The sequence below is a fragment of the Cibotium barometz genome, chromosome 36 (assembly GCF_041138505.1).
Source record: "Cibotium barometz isolate CiBa-2024 chromosome 36, ASM4113850v1, whole genome shotgun sequence".
Classification (NCBI taxonomy): domain Eukaryota; kingdom Viridiplantae; phylum Streptophyta; class Polypodiopsida; order Cyatheales; family Cibotiaceae; genus Cibotium; species Cibotium barometz.
This window is the reverse complement of record NC_141081.1, coordinates 13,813,567-13,835,821: the sequence shown is the minus strand read 5'-3', so window position 1 is coordinate 13,835,821 and position 22,255 is coordinate 13,813,567. Positions and strand designations below refer to the sequence as shown.

The window sequence follows — 22,255 nt, the reverse complement described above, 5'->3', positions numbered from 1 at the left end:
AATAGAGCTCCAAGTAACATAAATGGTCTCTCTCCTCATTCTGCACATAAGCTGAGCTATAGGACCCCAAATCCTTTGAGCAGCTCTACACCCCCAAATACAATGTTGCATTGTCTCAGAATGTACTTGGCATTTGGGGCAAGCGGGGTCTACCCCAAAAATAGCCCTCCACTGATTAGTGGGAAGGCCACCATGTAAGAATAACCAAAAGAAGTGAGAGATCTGGCTCCTCCTGTATGAATGTCAAAGTCTGTGCCAAAATCTCTTTTGAATAAAATTGACTGCATCTGCACTGGTCTTCTACTGAGAATCTCCTCACTTCAGAGGACCTCTTGTACTATTTTCACTCACCATCATATATACACTCACTCGCCCATTTCATGATGTGTTGTTTTGCTCTGATCCTTTGTACATCTGGTCCTTTCGTCCTTTTGCCCTCACAATTATCATACCTGCTAGGGTACAATGGATTATGGTTATTCAAAAGGGATTGAAGCTGGGTATCTTGAATATCTATGCGCCTAATGTATGGGGAGAGAGGGTGGCCCCATCACAGATCTACTGCCCTTGGCTCATCATTCGATTGTTGGAGGAGACTTCAACATGGTTGAGCAGCCATTGGACAAAAAGGGTGGCCGTGAAGATAGAACACACCCCTTGGAGAGAGCCTCCGGGGAGAGATTTATACTTTCCTTCTATGGCACGGATTGTTGGACAAAGGATGATTTCTAGAGAAGGGCTAATTCCTTATCTTACTCATGGCATAACCGTAGAAGCTAAATTGACCTTCGGATTGATTCCTAAGTAGGCTCTTGCATTGGCATGGTCTCCTCCAAGAGTAATAATAAGGTAGAATGGCCCTAGAGCAATTCTCTGCCCCCTCTGCTAAGTTGCTAACTATTGGTGCATCGTAGAATGGTCCCAGGGCCATTAGCCATCTTACTACTAGATTTTGAGAAGGCATATGATAGAGTTGAATGGGATCTTGAAGGAACTATTAGAAGTATGGGATTTTCTCAAAATTGGATCATAGGTTTCTCATGCCTGTATCGGGATGCTCACAGTAGTGTGCTTGCAAATGGTGGTAGAGGTGATCGCTTCCAGATCTCTCGCTCTGTACGATAGGGATGCCCCTTAGCCTCCCTGTTATGTCTCATTGTTGCCAAGGCTATGAGCATTTTTCTTCGCTCCACTGCTGGAGTTTCTGGTTTGAGTCTGCCTTGCGTAGTGAGGATGATCTTTTGGACTATAAGCTTGTTGATGATGGATCAGAGACTTGTATCTACCCATAGCACCTTAGAGGGAGTCTTAGACAAATCAATCAAATTGATGCAGCTATACCTCATAATGGATTACTAGCACATTTCACAATCAACATCATCCTAGGTGGCTAGGAGATTTCTCCAGGATAGGAGTGCCATTAGAGGAGTTAGCCTTGCTAGATCAAATGAGGAGGGAGATCGTGTTTTTTATTCTATCCAGGAAGGATGGAGATTGTTGAAATGTGACACGTTGGAGATTATTCCTAGCACTACCCTTCATCCAGTGAGAGTAGTTAGCCACTCAAGAAAGTAGTGGCATGTTGACCCTCCATGTGATATTGTTACCGGATCTTGGTGCTTATGGTTGTATGGTGGATGTCCTATCGGATATCTTCATTGGGATCCTGGTGAGTGGGAGTGGATTGAAACAGTCAATCCTGGTGAGTGGGAGTGGGTTTTCAATTAAGTCATGGGAAAACCATTGGAAGGCAAGGATGCAGGTGTTGTTGAAGTACATCTTAGGTACACTAGAGTACGACATTACCTAGAAAAAGACTGACTTCTTGGAGATCTTCCTTGGCTGTAAATCTACAGCCTGAAGATGACCTAATTATTGACCGTCAAGTTCACCTTGCTTCAGGCTCCCTTTGGCTGTCCTGGCCCTTGGAGTTCTTCAGCACTTTGTGAATAATGAGATGTTTAGACCTTTTGCTAGCCTTTGCTTATATATGAGCCAGGAGTTCGCTATACATTTTTTGTTTGGGGATTGTACATCTTCATCTCTCAGCAAAAGTATGCTGGGAAGATTCTGAAGGCATTTGGTATGATTGAGTGCAAGTCAATGGGTGCCCCGTGGAGATTGATGCGAAGTTGTCTGCAAAATACGCTTCTTCATTGGTGGATATGAAGCAATACATGAGGCTTGTGGGGAGTCTTATATTTTTGTGCAACACACGACCACATCAGTTACGCAATTGGTGGATTGAGCAGGTTTTTAATTAAGTATTGGGAAAACCATTGGAAGGCAAGGTTGCGGGTGTTCTGAAGTACATCTTAGGTACACTAGAGTACGGCATTACCTACAATTCGGACAAGACCTTCGCTAGATTTTGTTCTCAGATTGGGAGGAGACTACGATAGCAGGAGATCAATAACAAGAATCACTTCTCTTGGATCCAGAGTCATCTTGTATATCAGCAAAAAACAGCCTACGGTTGCTATAAGTACAAAAAGCAACTGTAACATGTGGAAGCTTACAGACAAGATTATACTTTGATAAGGATTATTCAGAACCTTGGTTCTTGATGATTGCACAATGTAGCGGAGATAACAGTGAGAGAAAGAAAGATATATTAACGTTTGCGAAAGGCCAAAGTGGCCTATGAGACCAAAACATAGTACACAGCTGATGGTGTCTCATCAAAAGTAAGACAAAAAGGACTCAAAAAGTCCTAAACAACTATAAAAGGAAAATGCTCCTATTGAGGTACAACAAAAGTGTATAATATCTACAACTAGCATAAGACTGGTGTAATCTGCTCATCTTAGTATCTCTCTCATGGGGTGCTGTAAGATAGAGAAACTAAAGTGGCGGGGCAGTGGTCTCCTGTGGCGGGTGATGAAGCGGCCGTGGACGAGGTCCTGGTAAGCATGGGCGTCTCACTCGACAAAGTGCTATGGCTCTGTCAAGGGCGACACCTCTCCTGAAGGACGTCTGGCTCGCCGAGGGGGTAGTGGAGATCCTGGTCGTATCTGCCGAGGTGGTCCTTGTGTGAAAAAATCTGTCATGGCTCGCTGGTGGGGTGGATCCCGGTGTACTGACCTGGCTCGTAGTAGGAGAGCCTCTCGATGGCGTCTGAGCTCCAATAAGAAAAGCCCCAAACATCTCTGATCCTCAAACTCCATCACATGTCGTAATGGTCCAAAACCCTCTCGGAAGAGACACCAGTATCTCCCTCGTATCTCATAGTACATAGTACATCGGCATATGTAGTGCTCCTCTGACTCCACTTCCTGGTGACATAGCTGACAAATGCGGTCTTCGGGCTTCATCCCCTCGTATCTGCCAGTCTCTACCCTCAGCTGATGTGATGAAGTGCGGATCTGTCCAATGGCACTGCAAATGCCATGTGAGAGATGGGTGTCCATGTATGTAGACCGTGCCACAAAGCCATCTGGGAAGAGATGTAGAAAATGGTCCCGATAGTGGGCCATCTTCGTGCCTAGAGGTAGGGGGGGGCTGGACCATGTCCTTTCTGCATCTAGCCTCACGATGTCCATCTTGATCACCCTATTGTGCTCAGAGCGACTGAGGTCCAAGAAGGGGCAGTCCAGGCTGTAATCAAATGGAGGGAGTGCATCAATCGTCATGCCATGTAATCTCAGCCAGGTACACATGTGGGTGTACCAACATCGTGTATCGCCGTCTACTGCTAACTGCTAGAAGAGATAAGTGCTAGGTGTGGGTATCTCTGTCTAGGGAGCTCCTTTATCCTCTGCAAAATGTCACTGACTGGAACAGGGCTTCGGTAACCATTGGTGTGGCTCCTATCTTTGCTCTGACAATCTCATGAGGTACCGATGGTTTGCTCCGAATCATGTGTGCGGTCATAGTCACTATTGGTTCTCTAGTACCTGCCATCCATCATAGAAATCTCTCTTTGGTCCGACCTGGTCGACAAGCGGCTCCCTCCTTGTGTGGTAGAGGCTAGGTCCCCATATGGGTGAGCCATATAAGAGTGTAGGTGTGACCACCAGAGTTTGGTGCGCGGCTCCTGAAACTGAATGTAGGCACATTGTCTCTCTAGTGCCCCTAGGGCTGCATGTCCACGTGCCAATCTAGCCTTTGCTGCCTGCCTCGTAGAGAACTGTGGTGTGCTGAATGTGACTTCTAGCTACACACATGATCTGGTGTACTCCGCTGATTCACCTCTAAAAGTGAACTGATGGTCAGATCTAGTCACCCAAGCCTGTGCGGTATTGAAGACCATAATCTTAGTCTTCCCAAGGTTCACTGTGAGGTCCCTATCTGCACAAAACGACTGCAAAGCATCCAAATGCTGTTGTAAACCCTCAGGGGAGTCTGCAATAAGTACAATGTCATCGGCATATAGCAGTATGGGTATCCAAACCCCTGCGAGACTGGCCCCTTGCCCCCCCATCCTGTCAATGTAGTCGGATATCTCATCAATGTAAAGTCCAAAGAGGGTGGGTGACAGTGGGCATCCTTGCTTCACCCCAATGGTGGTAGTCACTGTATCCGACATGCCTCCAAGAGTCTGTACTCTGCCTATCACTGCCTCATATAATGCATAAATGCCTCCCTGCATCTCCTCGGGAACACCAATGTCATGCAATCTCCTCATGAGTTTGGCACATGGCACCGTGTCAAAGGCTTTGCGGAAGTCCACAAAGCAGCAATATATCCTCTTCCCCCGTGCTCGTCCCTCAATGAGAGCCCTGAGGGTAAATATGTGATCCAAAGTCGTGAAACCTCGTCTGAAACCTGCCTGCCCAGGTGCTCTGAGTCCATGTGTCTCAGCCCATCTACTCAGCTCTCGATCCAAAATAGATTCGAATATCTTGGCCAAGCAATGGCCAATCATGATGGTCCTGTAGTTCCCTGGTATCATGGGGTCACCACTCTTAAATAGAGGTACAATAGTATGTGCCGACCAATTGTCTGGGATGAGGGGTGGGGGGCTGCCCTGGTACTTCATATAAAGTTCTTGCATATTCATGCCATGCCTCAGGTGCTGTGATAGGTGTGGGTGGCTGTCGCTCATGGAACATCTTCCACGCCCTCTTGCTGTCCTACCCTAAAAATAGTTGGTATATCTCCATCTCAAGCTTGGCCAGGTAATCCCGCTTCTTCTTCCACACAAGGTGTTTGAAGAGCGTTCTAGCCCGGGTCCCAAATACCCTCTGAAGGGAGAGAGAGAGAGAGAGAGAGAGAGAGAGAGAGAGAGAGAGAGAGAGAAGAAGAAGAAGAAGAAGAAGAAGAAGAAGAAGAAGAAAGACAAGTACACCCAGGTCCCAAATACCCTCTGAAGGGTCCCCCACAAAGGACTAGTGTATTTGCTTTATTGAATGATGAAAAAGATTGACTTCTTGGAGATCTTCCTTGGCTGTAAATCTGCAGCCTGAAGATGACCTAATTCTTGACCGTCAAGCTTCAGCTCCCTTTGGCTATCCTGGCCCTTGGATTTCTTTAGCACTTTGTGAATAATGAGATGTTTAAACCTTTTGCTAGCGTTTGCTTATATATGATTAAAAAGGGCTGGTCTGTTTGCATAGAAGGCTGTTGGCTTGTTTAAATAGCTTCACGACCTACAATTTATCCCGATAAACAGGGCCCCTTTCACATGTGGGCCATTAGGCCTATTGGTATGCTAGCCGCCTAGTGTCTGCTGGCTGCTAGCCGACGGGGGGCAAGCTTGGCCGCCTTGCTTCTATGCCTCCTAGGGGCTGGCCGACTCTAACCCATGCCCTCCAAGGGCTGGCCAACTAGGCCTATGCCCTATGAGGGCTGGCTGGCTATGCTGTGGGGCTTGTGTGGGCCAAAGCCATGGCCCATGGGCTGCCCCAAAGTGGCCCAAGTGTAGGACAGCTTGGGTAAACCCGTGCCCTTGCAGTTCATGCTTTTCTACATGCATCTATATGCTCCCTAGGCGCCCTTGCATCTAGCTGCAAGCCTATCAATGCCCGGAACACCATGTCATCATTATAGAGGGTGACTCACAGTATGGATTGGCACTGCTCCATGTGTGGGACATGCACACCTGACCAAGACCATGTACAGGACTCGTACACTTGACCCTGGATGCTGAGAGTGGAACCCTGGTTAACTTGTCCCGGCGGACTAGGGCTCACAAGGGGCCAATTTATCACTCTAGGTCTTGCACTTGCTGTAGAGATATGTCCACGTGGCATCCAAGTGTGGGATGCACGTGACAACAACATGCTTTGTTTTGTGTGAAGCAGGCTGGTTGAGGAGGATTTTGGGGGACATGGATATGCACGAAGGCGGCCGAAAAGCTCTCAATATAGACTCCAAGGAGAACTTTTATAGCCAATGAGGTGATAGCCCAAGTGGTGAAGGTGTTTGCCGAGGACCATGAGGTCCTAGGTTCAAAAACCCCCCAAGTTGCTTCCTCAATGACATTGCCTATGGGTGGATAGTAAACGCCTCTACAGGCGGTGAAAAATGGTAACTATGGGAGGATCTTGGGCCTAAGGCTAGTTTAGGAAAAGAAAAAGGATACTTTTACAAAGACTTCATTTTTTGGAGGTTGTGATGTATAAAACAGTGGGTAAATTTATCACATTTAATGAGTCATAAATGACATTATTTTTGAACATTTATGTACATTTATGATATGCATAAATATTAATCTCTTTGAATGTGCTTGTTGGTCTCTAATTGTAGAAAGTGAGAAAAGGCTCATAAAAAAATGTCGCGAGCTCAACAATGAAATCCTTGCAAATTCTGCGAAAGTTCAAAATGCACTAAAACTAAATGAAGAAGACCAAATGACAATCCTTGCACTAAAGAAAGAAATCGACAAGGCATGGAAGATGGTAGATGCTTCTCAGGAGAGGGAAGAAAAGGCCAAGGATAATATACAGTAGGATTCTCCAAAACAATTCACCTTCAAATATAATTTTTCTTTCAAAGTTTTGGTCGGGGCATTTGATGTTAATAATAGGTCATGGATATGAGAGTAAACCGTTGTATGTTGTAGCATTTTGTGGGTCCTTGCCTGTCCAAGTGGCTATCACTTTGCTGCCGGGCAAGTGGGCACCTATATATATATGTATGTACGCACACACTTTTTTTTTTGTGAAATCACTACTTCATTAAAACACACACACACACACACACACACACACACACACATGCCAGTAGTATACCCATAGGAAACACCCCAACTAGGCATCTCCACAAGAAGACTCTTTGTTTCAAAGGGAGTTTATTTTTCCAAATTCTATTAAGGCATGTTTTCCACTATCGCAATGATATAGATATCTGCGAAAGCTGGTTAGCATAATAAGCAATCCATGGGGGAGGAATAATCAGCTTATATGCTCTAGCTGCAGTCAACTAATCAAATGAAATAGGCTTATAACCACGCATCTTTCCAATCCATCAGCCTGTTTTGTGTATTAAAGGGTAGAAAAGGTTGTATAGTTTACATTATCCGCATAATCTCTTGCCGTATTGGTCTGTCATGCATGCCCAAATTGACGATTTGCTTGAGGAAAGCTGAGAATCTATCCATTTGCATCTATAATCCTGAACATATCGAATACCTTTGGTGGATAGAAAATAAGCCTTTCAAGGTTCCAATAATGCTAGTGGTTCCTCAAAAATGTGTGTACTTTCCAATGCCAGAGAGTTTCCAGTGTCAGCATTCCTACAAGACCAATGCATGTGTGAGAGGGTCTGTTTCCAATCTTGAATAAGCACATACATACATACCTATTTACATACATACATATATATGTATGTATGTATGTAATATATATATATATATGTGTGTGTGTGTGTGTGTGTGTGTGTGTGTGCGTGTGTGCGTGTGCGTGTGTGTGTTCGTGTATGTATGTACATGTCTACATATACATACATACATGTATGTATGTATGTATCTATATATATATATATATATATATTACATATATATGTGTGTGTGTGTGTGTGGCTTCTCAAAAAGGAATTGTTTTGCACTCCAAAGATGCATGGTGGACTCAACATATATATGTGTGTGTAGTGTGTGGCTTCTCAAAAAGGAATTGTTTTGCACTCCAAAGATGCATGGTGGACTCAACATACTTGATATTCATCTGCATCTTATTGCTCGAAAAAGCACCCTTATATTGGAATTTCTACGTCAAGGACAACGTTGGACCATCATGCTTTCTCACTTGGTGAGAGTCATGCAAACCACAGCTTTTGGGCATTGCCGCATTGGTCTATTTCTTATAAAGAGATAGTTTTTGGAAAGTTTAGAGGACGAATCCCAGGTTGCCCATATGTCATCGGGTTGATTCAGGATTGGCAAGTTATTCTAGAATAACTACATTGGAATGGGCGGCAGCAATCAATCGGTAATTCCTTGCGCCTCGAAAACACTCATTGGAGCAGGGTGTTTCAAGAGCCTTTGGCCGCTTTAGAGCCTCACAGATCTTATTTCCTTCATGCACATGGATTGCACAGCATAGATGATGTGGTTGATATGCATGGCATGCTACTTTCCTTCCTTGATTGCATGGACTAGATTTTGGGCCCTCTGGTCCATCTATCATGCAAGAAATCAGCAAATCTTTGCCACACAAGATATTCCCTGCTTTATTTTCTTTGGGAGATCTCTTCTTTTATCTCTTTAGGATTCTTTTGACCTTGGAGATCTTCCCTTGCATCAGCTACAAGTGTTCTTTGACTGTTGTTGAACTTTAGCTGTCTTGTACTTGGATAGTTGCGTTTGTAACTTCCCTTGTGGTTCTTGTATTCTGATTGTGGGATTTTTCCCCTCCACTTGGAGATTTCCCACTAGTAATATACCGTGTTACAAAAAAAGAAGAAGTGTGTGTGTATATATATATATGTGCGTGTGTGTGTGTGTATATATAGATTTTGCTTAGTTCAGCTTTGTGCGGCGAATGCAAGCTGTGATACAAGACTATGGAAGGTGGTATACGGGAGAGAACAGAAGACAAGTCGAACAAGCAAAATTGGCAATACAAAAGTACACTGAAATCAGTCATTCTAGAGAGCTGAATAATGATGAGTTTAACACAAGCTGAAATTTTTCTTCGTCGTGATGATGAACGTAAGCTTAGTAAATGGCAAACTAGGGCGAGGCAAAAGCCATTGCTTGATAAAGGCTGCTTGTCAAAATCTTTTTTCAAAGGTCTCCATGCCTTCAGGCAAAAACAATGCATTACAAGAGTTAAAGAACAGATGGTACCTGGACATGCACAAAAACACAGCTTGCTGAGGTTTGCCATGATTACTTTTCTCGCATTTTCGTTGCCCCTCTCTCGCTTTCAAGAGAGGCTCTTGATGCACGAGAGCGTTTCTTACGTCAGGTTTATGCCCATCATTACACGCCAAGAGGCTGACATTATGGATGAGCCCTTCACAGATGTAGAACTAGATGATGCTTGAAAGGCCTAGATAAATGGAAGTCTCCAGGCTGGGATGGTTTGACAGTGGAGTTCTTCCAGATGTTCTGGGATATTTTGAGATCACCAATTTTGCTTATGGTAAGTCATTGCTAGAATGTTGGATGCTTGCCTTCTTCACGGAAAGAAGCTTTGCTGAAATTACTGCCCAAAAAACAGCTTTGTGAAGTCATATCAAATTGGTGTCATATCTCTTTAATGCCAGTCATATATAAATTGGTTACCAAGATGCTTTAATGCCCAAAAAACAGCTTTGTGAAGTCATATCAAATTGGTGTCATATCTCTTTAATGCCAGTCATATATAAATTGGTTACCAAGATGCTTGTTAATAGAATAAAAGGTGTCTTACATGTAGGTTTGCATCCTGCATAGTACGAATTTGTCTCTCGAAGACAAATCACCGACAATATAGCAAATGTGTATATTGGCATTGATTATGCCAAGTATATGGATCAGGATATTCTTATCATGCAAGTGGACATAGCTAAGGCTTTTGATACAGTACAATGGGTGTTCATAGCTCATGTGTGTAACACGCGGAAGCTCTGGGAGTCTTCTTTTAGCCCTAAACACTCTTGAAAACCATCTGATGCAAAAATGCGGGTATAGAGAGAGAGTAGAGAGAGAGAGAGGTACTGGAAATTCAGTATATTCTATGGTACAAAAAGGTACTCTTACACACAGCCCTAGGCTGCCTTCATAAAAAGGTGGTTAACACCAAAATCTATCCCCTATAGGACCTCTAATGATCCAAACCCCTAGTGGGAGTGAATGGCTAACACAATGAGTACTTGGGCCTTTTTATAGGTCCCTTGGACAAAGGGTAGACTGGCCGACTGCTGGTCGGCCAATATTAAATGCATTAAATGCTTATTAAACTCAGCCGACTTGGTCCTCCTCCTTGATCTTGATGCGCCTGCTGCTGCTGCCCCTGTTTGCTGGTTTAGCCGACCACCTCTATGAGCAGCCGACAGTCCTTTCTGTGCAGCCAGCACCAATGTCCTACAGCCGACACACTTTTGATCTTCAGCTTGTTCTTCACGCCGGTCTCCAGTCTACACTGCCACAAGTGCTCTGTACTCTTTCATCTTGGTTCTACTCTTTATCTGGCTGCCTCTTCTGGATCTAGCCCTGAGAATGTCCATGGCATCTATGATGCACATGACATCCCCCTTTGCTAAACTTGATGACGGGATTCCAACCTGCTCTTGGATGACTGTCATCATCCCAATCCTGTCCCGAAGTCCCTCTGTCATCATCCAGTCCTGGCAACCCTTTTTCTCTGAAAACCCGGTTTGTTCTCCAAACCACTCTGTCTCTGATGAAGATCTATGCATCTGGTTCCTCTAGTCCACCATCCATTCCTGCCCTGACTCTGAACACCGTCTTGGTCTTCTTTCCTGGAACTGAGTCTGGCACTCTCACATCACCCTTGGAGGATCAACCTCCCTTGGGACCGTTACTTGAGAACCTATCTGGCTCACGGAACTGCCATCCCCTCCGGCACTATGAAACACCACCAACAAACCTCCTGGGAGTTCTTCCCGATTCTGCGCTCCTCGCCTTGGGCTTTGAATCCGTGTACTTTCCTGTACCTTGGACTTCTACACCATCATATGGGACTGATTCAGTGTTTAGCTTGGCTGAGCCTGATGCTCTGATACCAATGTAACACGCGGAAGCTCTGGGAGTCTTCTTTCAGCCCTAAACACTCTTGAAAACCATCTGATGCAAAAACGCAGGTATAGAGAGAGAGTAGAGAGAGAGAGAGAGGTACTGGAAATTCAGTATATTCTATGGTACAAAAAGGTACTCTTACACACAGCCCTAGGCTGCCTTCATAAAAAGGTGGTTAACACCAAAATCTGTCCCCTATGGGACCTCTAATGATCCAAACCCCTAGTGGGAGTGAATGGCTAACACAATGAGTACTTGGGCCTTTTTATAGGTCCCTTGGACAAAGGGTAGACTGGCCGACTGCTGGTCGGCCAGTATTAAATGCATTAAATGCTTATTAAACTCAGCCGACTTGGTCCTCCTCCTTGATCTTGACGCGCCTGCTGCTGCCCCTGTTTGCTGGTTCAGCCGACCACCTCTATGAGCAGCCGACAGTCCTTTCTGTGCAGCCAGCACCAATGTCCTACAGCCGACACACTTTTGATCTTCAGCTTGTTCTCCACGCCGGTCTCCAGTTTCTACATTGCCACAAGTGCTCTGTACTCTTTCATCTTGGTTCTACTCTTTATCTGGCTGTGCCTCTTCTGGATCTAGCCCTGAGAATGTCCATGGCATCTATGATGCACATGACAATGTGATGGATAGAATGGGATTTGGGCCTAAAATGAAAAATGTCATCTTTTGGCTTTATCAAGAGGGATCAACTAAATGCATTTTGGATGGAGAACTTTCAGCCTCATGGTATCTTGGGAAATCTGTTTGCGAGGGTTGTCCGCTTAGAGCACTTTTGTATGCCATTGCGACTCACCCAATGCTCCTTTACATGGACAAATTGACAAGAGACGGACAGCTACATGGTCTCTCATGGCTTGTGGTACACAATTTGTGGCACAAGCATATTCTGACGATTCTTTCTTTTTTCCCAAGAATATAGAGGCTGATGTAAAAACTCTTATGAAAGCACTATTCCTCTATGGTTTGGCTGCAGGATTACATGTAAATTTTCAAAAATCAAAGTTTCTCCCTTTCAAAGAATATGATTGGCATTAGCTTTGGTGGTTGGGTCAGATCATCCCACATAAAGAGATAATCAGGAATCTTGGTTATCCCATTGGTTGGGAATTGTCTTTGAAAGATGAAACTCAATGGATGGCATATGTTCAGTTCTATCTTCCGCTCTTACCTTGGTTGAGCAAACACATTGATAATTTCATGTTTAACGCAATGGAATGCTTGTGGAAAACCAAGGCAGATAGAAAAGGGTTATGTTTGTTAAGGCAAGACCTTATTTGTTTGCCCAAATTGCATGGTGGGCTAAATGTCCTTAACATTCATTATCATATACTGGCAAGAAAAGCCACTCTTCTACCTGCATTTATAGAGCAAGTCAAACAAGCCACGGGCACCCATGTTGGAAGCTCGTGTTATGGCTCACCCTAACCCTCATTGAAACACATCCAAAAAGAGCTTACCGGTAAACCGCAACAGTCGTGAGGATCTTTCCAATGGCCGAGCTCGTAACCCTTGAGGTCTCCAAGCTCTACAACTCCTTGAGAAGCAATTCCACCGTGTCTCCCGTGAGCGTTGTCACACCGCCGCATTGCACTACGGGTCCTTGTCCCTCCTCTCACCTCACTTCACTCACACACTCACTAGCATGCATTAGGAAGAGAGATTAGCAAGAGGATGAGCAAGAGCAAGACTCAATTGCACAATGGGAGAGTATGTTGTATTATGAGAGAAATTCACTTATATATACATGGCCATAAGTGTTCACACTCACTTAAACTATGGTCGGCCGGGTACTTTAGGCTCATAAGAGGCCTAATGCTATTACAATGACTACTCTTATAATATATCCATGAAGTACATCACTTAGGACTTCATCCTATCTTGCTACCACACGCTCTTGAAGCGGGAATTGCCATAAATACTCTGTCACACCATTACGGGCGCCCGTCCAAGTTGTAGCTTTGGACACTATTGCTTCATATCTTGAATGTATGACCCGTTGGTGTATCTACCATGACTCCTTGATGTAAGATAATGGCGGTAGCTCTTGTTAATCCTAGAATTGGATTCACACTCTTTGCACTAACATGTAAACAAACGCATATGGTCATTGGATCATCAATAATGTTTGGGGATTTTCATGGTTATATTTCAGGCTCTCCATATTCAACTGCTCTCATTCGAGATTGGCAAGCTATATTGTGTCACTTGCAATGGTCAGGTAGACCTCCAAATCAAGGAAACTCACTTCTTTTACAGAGTATTCATTGGAGCAGGGTGTTTGATCCACCGCTTGCTTTGTCTCAACCAAGAAAAGCCTACACTTTTTCTACATTGGGAATTTGTCACGTATGCGATGTTGTGGATGAAAATGGTTATGTTCTTACCTTTCCACGTGTAATCAGACAATGCAATTTAGGAATGCACCACATGCCAATCTGGAGACTCGTTTCGGAAATACTGCAGCTCTTTGAGCCAGTCCCAATGCTTGAGAAATCACTCAGAATCCAAGATTGGCACTTTGATATGCAACTTCCGAGATCTCATCAAATCGGGGGACTAACATTCCAACAATTAGAAGTGTTTTTTCCTTGTTTTTTATCTAAGTAGTAGCTGTGCTCATCTAGGACAGCTATGAATGTATATTCTCTTCTTTCTTAATGAGATAGTGGTTTCACTAAAAAAGAAGAAGAGTGTGTGTCTATGTGTGTGTGTGTGTGTGTGTGTGTGTGCATGCGTGTGCTTCTCCAAGGGTCAGTGCCTCGATATACTTTTCATCATAATGCACTTACCACATACTGGGCAAGGCTTGACAGATGGTATTTGTTTTACCCTCAACAATTTGCAGATTTTAGCCCTCATCTCCTTATAGATTTCTCATTGGGCTTGTCAGATCATGCCCCATTGTGGATGAATTTGCAGCTTGGCATGCCTCTGGATGATTTGCCACCCCTCTCCAGTAGATTATTGCATGTTAATCAAGCTTATTTCCGACATCACTATTTCCAGCAAATGATCAGACTTGCAATTCATCCCTTGCCTTTGCATGCCCAGGAGGACATGAATTATGCTTGGGACAGCTTTGTCTCTCGTATGCAAAATGTCATTAGGGAGTATGGCAACTGGCATATGACTGAATGGAGGAATGAGGTTAAATGGGCAAAAAGGACAGCACAACAATTGACTGAATTTTCTCAGTCAAGGCCTCTCTCTGATTCACAAAAGGATTCCCTTTCACTTGCTCAGTTTAAATTGACTGTTAATGATCAGAGGAAATTGCACAAATGGCAGATTAGGGCAAGAATGAAGCCCCTCATGGATAAGGGCTGCTCATCAAAAGCCTTTTTTCAGGGCTTGCATGCTACTCGAAAGAAAAACTCGTGCCTAAGGATAAGGAAGCTAGATGGCTCTTGGACGCACTCTTTCTCTGATCTCCAAGATGAATGCCAGAATTATTTCCAGAAATTATTCTCCGCTCCTAGTTTCCCATCAAATCAAATGACTGAGGCTAGGACTGAATTTCTCCAATATGTTTCTGAAATAGTGGAAATGGATGATGCTCTTACCTTGGAGAGACCTTTTACTGACACAGAACTTGATAATGCATTGTTCCACCTCAGCAAACATAAGTCCCCTGGGTGGGATGGCCTTACGGTGGAATTTTATATTTCTTTTTGGGATGATTTGAAAGAAGTCCTCTTGCAAATGATCAATGTTGCTTGGCAAGAAAATCAGTTGCCGCACTCTTGGAAGCATGGCATAGTCAAACTTGTGCCCAAAAAACATCTGTGTGACCATATGTCAGATTGGAGGTCTATTACTTTGATGCCTGTAGTTTACAAACTCATTACCAAAATGATTGTGCATAGGCTTCACAGGATACTGGATGCGGGACTTCATCCTCATCACAGTATGGGTTTGTGCCGCGAAGACAAATCCATGACAATATTTCCAATGCCTTGACTGCAATTGAATATGCTAAGTATTCGCATCAAGATGTGCTTATATTGCAGGTGGATATTGCTAAGGCATTTGACACTGTTCAATGGGATTTTATCTCTCAAATCATGACCAAGTTGGGCTTTGGTCCCAAGATGGCAAATGCAGTTTACTGGCTTTATTCTGGCTCTACTTCTCAGTGCATTCTTGGGGGTCATCTGTCTCGGTCATGGACATTGGGTCGATCAGTTAGACAGGGCTGTCCTCTTAGTGCTCTCTTCTATGCCATTGCGACCCATCCCCTTTTAATGTATCTTGATCATCTTACAAACACAGGACAGATGACTGGTCTTAAAATCCCTGGGGCTGCATCTTATCTGGCACACGCATATGCTGATGATTCCTTCTTTATGCCACAGAATTCTTCCCGGGAAGTTCAAATGCTTATGACCACTCTTTCATTGTATGCATGTCAATTTTGACAAATCTAAATTACTTTCCGTGAAACAATGTGACTGGCATTCTATTCTTTGGCCGGGTCAGGTGGTGCATTCCAAAGATGTAGTCAGGCATTTGGGATATCCCATAGGATGGTATATCACCAGGAAGCAGCAGCTAAAATGGATCTTCCAAAGACTTCAACATAAACTGGAATACTGGAAGATTTCTACTTGGCCTCTTCATGTCAGGCTCAGAATAGTACAGTCCATTGTAATGTCCTATGTCCAGTTCTATTTGCCTTTGCTGCATTGGTCCTCCAGGGATATTTCAGCCTTTATGTCTCAAGCTATGGAGATGTTATGGAGGACAAAAACTATTGTGAAAGCATTGAGACTGATGAAGATGGAAATGGTGTGCTCTCCTAGGATGCATGGTGGACTTAATGTCCTCAATATAAGATATCATGTACTTGCAAGGAAGGCGACTATGCTGCATACTTTTTTCCGCCAACAACAGCCATGGACTTGTATGCTAGCATCCATGTGTGTCAACATGAGGACTTGTGCTTATGGTCATTGGATTACTGATCATTGGGAGGTTGTCATTGGAAGATTTGTAGGGAAGATAGCTGGCTGTCCTTTCTCTACTGCTCTGATACTTGACTGGAAACAAGTACTTTCTAAGGTCAAATGGGCTCCTGATAATTGCTCGAGGACAAACTCAATGAGGAAAGAAAGTATTCATTGGAGTGCCATCTTTGACATTCCACTCGCTTTACAGGAACCTGTTCGGGCATACAATCTCATGAAATTGGGAATTAGATACATACATGATTTGTTAGATGATCAGGGCTATGTCTTATCTTTTCCTCAGGCCACTGCTTCCTATGCATTGGGAATGCATCATAGGTCTATATGGAAGAAAATTGCTGATTTATTACATCCTTTTCTACCTGTTCCTCCTGTGGCTGACATAGACAGGCTTACGGATTGGCAATTGCAACCCTCTGCTACATGCACTCATCCTGTTCCTCTTCCCGCCTTAACCTCCATCAAAGCTTACAGGCTTCTTCACCCTGCTCCATGGATTCAGCAACATGCTAATTCTCTGTGGCATATAAGGAAGCCCCTCTCATGGTGGCGGAAGAATCTCGGGATGTTATGGAAGTGTAAAATGCCATTGAAACAAAGACTTTTTCTTTGGAGATGTATGACAGGCACATTGTCAGTGGGGGTCACACTTGCTAAACGTCGCATTGCACCATCCACATGTTTAAGATGTCAGGCTCCTTCAGAGACTGTTCTTCATTTGCTTTGGCACTGCCCGTGTTCTAGGATCCTCCTCAGGAGAATTTCAGATTATCTTCGGCTCCGTTTTCTGAGTCACAGATTTGGGAAACATTTCTGGCAGATTTATGAGGTCTTTGTCTCAATACTCACTATTTCTCTCTTGGGTGAGATATTGGGCTCTTTGGACAATCTGGAGTGAGCATAATTTGGCATACTTGGGTCGGCAGATTCACAAGTCATATGAATCTTTCCGAGCCTCATTGCGGCAATCCTTATATGATGCCTGCCATGAGGGTGATATGGATGCTTCTTACATAGAGCTTTTCTTTTTATGTTTCTGATCTTTGGGATACTCTCCATTTCGGAGACCTCCCATCATGTGAATTTATGAGCATATAAATATACTGCACTACTGAATATTGCCAAAAAAAAAATGTGTGCATGCGTGTGCGCGCGCGTGCCATCTTGTATGGCTGGATTTGACACTTTCATCATTTCGATGAGATATTGGGCTATTTGGAAGGCTCGGAATCATGCTATGTTTCGACAACCTTCTCTGGATTCTTATGCTTTCTTTTGTGCCAATCTTTGCCAGTCCCTACATGATTGTCGCCAGCTGGAGGCTATTGACATCCCACAGTTTGAAGTCTTCTTCTACTGTTTTTAGCTTTCTTCATTGGATGACTTCTCTTTGAAGTATATCCTCCCCATGTATATTGTTTTTTGGTAATAGAGTACTGGTTTTTACAAAACAGAAGAAGTACGTGTGTATATATATAGATATATATGTGTGTGTGTGTGTGAATCAATATTCTATAGGCCTTTGCTGCTGCTGTTATTTCCTTCATAGATATATATGTGTGTGTGTGTGTGAATCAATATTCACACACATATAGATATATATGTGTGTGTGTGTGTGAATCAATATTCTATAGGCCTTTGCTGCTGCTGTTATTTCCTTCATAGGAATGGCAATGTAACCCGTCTCTTGCCGATCTAGTTTCCAATCATCCAGACGATTCTGCATCTCTAGCATGGGGCAGGCAGGAAGGGTTGAAGCAACTCTCGCAGTCCATGCCAAATTGATTCCCCCATCGTGGATAAAGCAACATGCCAATCAGCTTTGGAGACTTGATAAACCTCTCAGATGGTGGACTCGGTGCCTACGCTGTATATGGAAGATTGGTCTTTGTTTGAAGAAAAAAGTTTTCATGTGGAGATGTCTCCTCGGGGTGTTACCAGTAGGGATCACATTGGTAAAATGACGTATTGCATCATCGCACTGTGTGCGCTGCTCCTGCTGCAGTGAGACCGTTTCACACCTATTATGGTAGTGTTCGGTTACTAGGCAGTTCAGTGCGGCATTGTCGGCACGCCTGTAGATTCATTTCCCATCGAAACGTTTCTTGAAGCAATTTTGGCTCTTTGGGAAGTTCCCCTCATCACTGGACGCATATGCCCCTTTCTTTGCTTGGGTCAGATTTACTGCCTTCTGGACTATCTGACATGATAGAAATCATCAGATCTTCATGCATGTCCCCTTAGATACGTATGCATTTTTCAGGCATTCTCTGCATACCTCTCTATATGATGCCTATCATATAAGAGACATTTCTCTGCATATCTTAGAAGTGTTTTCCCATTGTTTCTAGCTTCCATCCACTCTGAGTGGTAGGGTTTCTACATTAAGTTAATTTAAATTAGTGATTTCACTAAAAAAAGTGTGTGTGTGTGGTGAGCCGTAAAGTTTTGCCACCGACTGTGCATCACTGCCTTCATCTCTGTGCCACCTCCTTCGTCACTGTGCACCGCCGTCGTCGTCACTGCGCAGCGTAAAGATTTGCCACCGACTGTGCATTGCTGCCTTCGCCTCTGTGCCACCGCCTTCGTCACTGTGCACCGCCGTCATCGTCACTGTGCAGCGGTTCCTTAGCTAACTTCCTCCTGTTCCACCTCGTGCTCTGGGATAAGCCTGTACCTATTCTCAAATACAAGCTCAAGCTGCCTTGTGTGGTGTTGCCAATCAGAAAATACTTGCAAAATGCAATCATAGTGTTCTTCTTGGGTAGAATGCCCACGGCAAGTAATATTGCACAATGGCTTCAGGTTTTACTGGGTCGCAATTACGTGGAGGGAGTGTATTACGTAGATAGAGGATTTGATGAAGTGTTGCTCATCAAAAATCAGTGTAAGCTACTAGTGCTGGAAAAATCGCCATTGTACTTTGGAAATCAAATGGTGCATATCTTACCATGGACACACACTAAAGACTATCAAGGACTCATCAAACATAGATGCCCAGTCTAGGTGGAAGTAGTAAACTTCCCCAATTACATGTGAGAGGATTTGCCCGGGCTTGCTGCTTCTCTTGGAACAGTCAAATGCCCACCTCAAGTTTTGTATACTTTGGGACATGACTCAACCCATGCCTTCGTCCATTGTAGTGGAAGTAGACGAGGTTCATATGGGCAAAGCATACTATGAGTTGAAATGGGGTGTATTTGCTGGTGCATGTTACACGTGTGGTAAATTTGGTCATGTGGCCACTCAATGTCCCACAGTGTTGCATCCTCCACCGTCTACTGTGGTCCCACAATCGACACACCAAACGCCAATGTGAAAGTTCAAGCACCTCCTCGCAGGCGGGCAAATCGATAAGGCAAAAAAAGCAGCCTCATCTATTGCAAATGCATATGTGTCATATTTGCAAGCTGTGCAAAAAGAGCAAAGAAAAGGGAAAAGAAAAGTCGGCAAACGATGGTTAGCAAACACCTAAGAGACCAGTGCCGTAGCCTAGGCAACTGTTGTCAGCAAGAAACTGGGTCTTGGATTCTTCCTCCTCGCACACAGTTGTGTTAAATTTTCAAAATAATATTGTGGGCAAGAAGTGGGAGAAAATGGCGGAGCTATATAGAGCACAGACTCTTATGGAAGTGCAAGAGATGGAATTGCTAATGCAGTCACATGAAGATGCAATGCAAGAGAATATGTTACATAATGATAATGGGGAACGCATGCAAATGGCAGATGCCTGAGCAGGCCGTGTCATCTAAATTCTTGTACATATTTTTCATGGTAGTCTCTCTTAAATTCTTTACGTACAATGTCAATGGCCGTCATGATGCAAATAAATGGAGGCATTATTGGTGCTATGTAAATATGACGAAACTAGATATAGTTTGCTTGCAAGAACATAATCAGAATGAGTTCGTAGGGCAAGTAGGTCACTTTGCTGGTTATGGCATCTTTTATGTGGGCCTGGGTGCCTATTCAGGAGTTGCCTTGTTGGTCAGACGCGAGTTACAACCGTTCTTAGCGCATAATGACCCGGATGGTTGCTGATTGGTGGTTCAATGTCTGATAAATGCTGAGATGTATGAATTTTCATGCGCCAACCGCTTTGGCCAATAGAGCAATGTTATGGATGGAGATTTGTAACTACCCTTGGCTGCATAATGCTTTCTTGTGTGGGGATTTTAACAATGCCTCTCGGCAAGGGGATAACTCGTCTGGACATTCGCATATGATAGCTTCTGAGAGGTTCCATTGGAATGAAATGTTAAACGCTTTGCAAGCTGTTGATTTGTGGACTCAGTACCCTGGGGTGTCCGGCTTCACTTTCCATCACAAGGCTTTTTCTCGATATAGCACCCACCTAGATAGATGGCAGTTATTACATGCGGATCAGAATGATGAGTTTATATGCAAACTTTGGGTGGATCACTCAAGTACCATGTACCACTCTGGATGGGGCTATACTTTGGACTGCAATTAGATGATCGTGCTCTATACCGCCATCGTCCGTTCTCATCAATAGCTGTTACCTCTCGCATGACATTTTCCATAACTTGGTTAAAGAGGTGATCACACCGCTAAAGTTGCAAATGCTAGAAAGTACGGATGTGGCTTGGTATTGTTTTGTTCAGAGGATCCAACTCATCATTAGAGACTATGGTCATTGGTAAATGCATGAAGAAAAACAGAGGGTCCATGATGCAAAAGCAACTTGTAAGGTTCTGGAGGAGCTTGCTTACATGAGGAATCTTTTGGTGTTTGAAGAGGAGGATTTATACAATACAAAACACGTTCTTGCCGAAAATGACAGACGTAAGCTAGAAAAATGGCAAGTCAAAGCCAATGGCCATTCAAGGATAAGGGATGCTCTTCCAAGGATTTCTTCAAAAGCTTACACTTTGAACGGCAAAAAGACACCATTAAGCGCGTCAAGACCTCGATGCAAGCTTGGACATGTTCACAATTGGCTGATGAATGTGTGTCCCACTATGCGCATGTCTTTGCTACTACAGGTCTTGCAAATATACAAGTTTGAGCAGCCAAGTATCAGTTGCTCTCTCATGTATCATGCATAGTATGACAGGAAGAGGCACTCTCTATGGAACAAGGCTTCATGGAGGGAGAATTGCAAGAGGCAATAAAACAATTGGGCACTTGGAAATCTCCAGGTTGGGATAGTTCAACTATGGAATTCTTCTTGCACTTATTGAATGACCTCGAACATGCGTTGCTTTTCATGATTAATGATGCTTGGCAGACTTGGATAATGCCCAGTTCATGGAAAGAAGGGCTTGTAAAACTTCTCCCAAAAAAGAGCCTGTGTGAGACCTTCGGCCGGCCAATAACCCTAATGCCCGTCATATACAAATTGGTCACCAAAATGTTGGTCAACATGGTGAAAGGGGTACTTTATGCAGGCTTGCACCAGGCGCAATATGGTTTTGTCCCATGCGCAGACATATAACAAATAACATTGAAATGCCTACATTGGGGTTGAATATGCAAAATATACAAAACAAGATGTGCTTATTTTGCAAGTAGACATAGAGAAGGCCTTTGACACAGTGCAATGGGACTTTATTGCAGAGACCATGTGCAAGATGGGGTGTTCGGAACTAAGATGTCCAATCTTGTGTTTTGGTTGTATCAGGGCAGTAAGGCATCATGTATTCTTGATGGTGAACTCTCTAACTCGTGGTCTTCGGGTGAGTCAGTGCGACAAGGATGCCCTTTGAGTGTCTTGTTATATGCCATAGCAACTCATCCTCTGCATCTACACATGGATCATCTTACTCAGCAAGGCGCGCTTCGTAGTCTTCAATTGCCATCTGGCAAGCATTTTTTGGCACAGGCTTATGCAGATGATTCCTTCTTCATGCCACGAGATGATCCACATGATCTCCGAGTTGTAATGGATGCCTTGGATATGTTTGGTACAGCTGCAGGCCTGCGAATTAATTTCCGTAAATCCAAGCTTATCCCTCTCAAGCCACAAGCTTGGCACAATGTCTTGTGGCTAGGGGATTTTGTTCCTCCTAATAATTTGGTTGGACATTTGGGTTACCCGCTTGCATGGCACACGTCGTTCAAACTTCAGGCTGATTGGGTTCTACAAAGAATAAATGCTAAATTGTAGTACTGGAAGTTGGCCACA

At 43.9% G+C, this 22,255-nt stretch overlaps 1 protein-coding gene across 3 annotated transcripts in view; it reads left to right on the top strand.

Annotated features, from left to right (window-relative positions):
* LOC147617514 (cilia- and flagella-associated protein 58-like) overlaps positions 1-22,255 on the top strand; it is a 67,876-nt gene that overhangs the window by 2,559 nt on the left and 43,062 nt on the right. For all 3 annotated transcript variants that reach the window (XR_015262234.1, XM_086775771.1, XM_086775770.1), the window contains one exon: positions 6,691-6,889. Coding sequence is in view for 2 of the 3 variants with exons in the window: in XM_086775771.1 (XP_086631897.1) it covers positions 6,691-6,889 (199 nt within the window). In the remaining variant the exon portion in view is untranslated. The remainder of the gene's footprint in view (positions 1-6,690; positions 6,890-22,255) is intronic.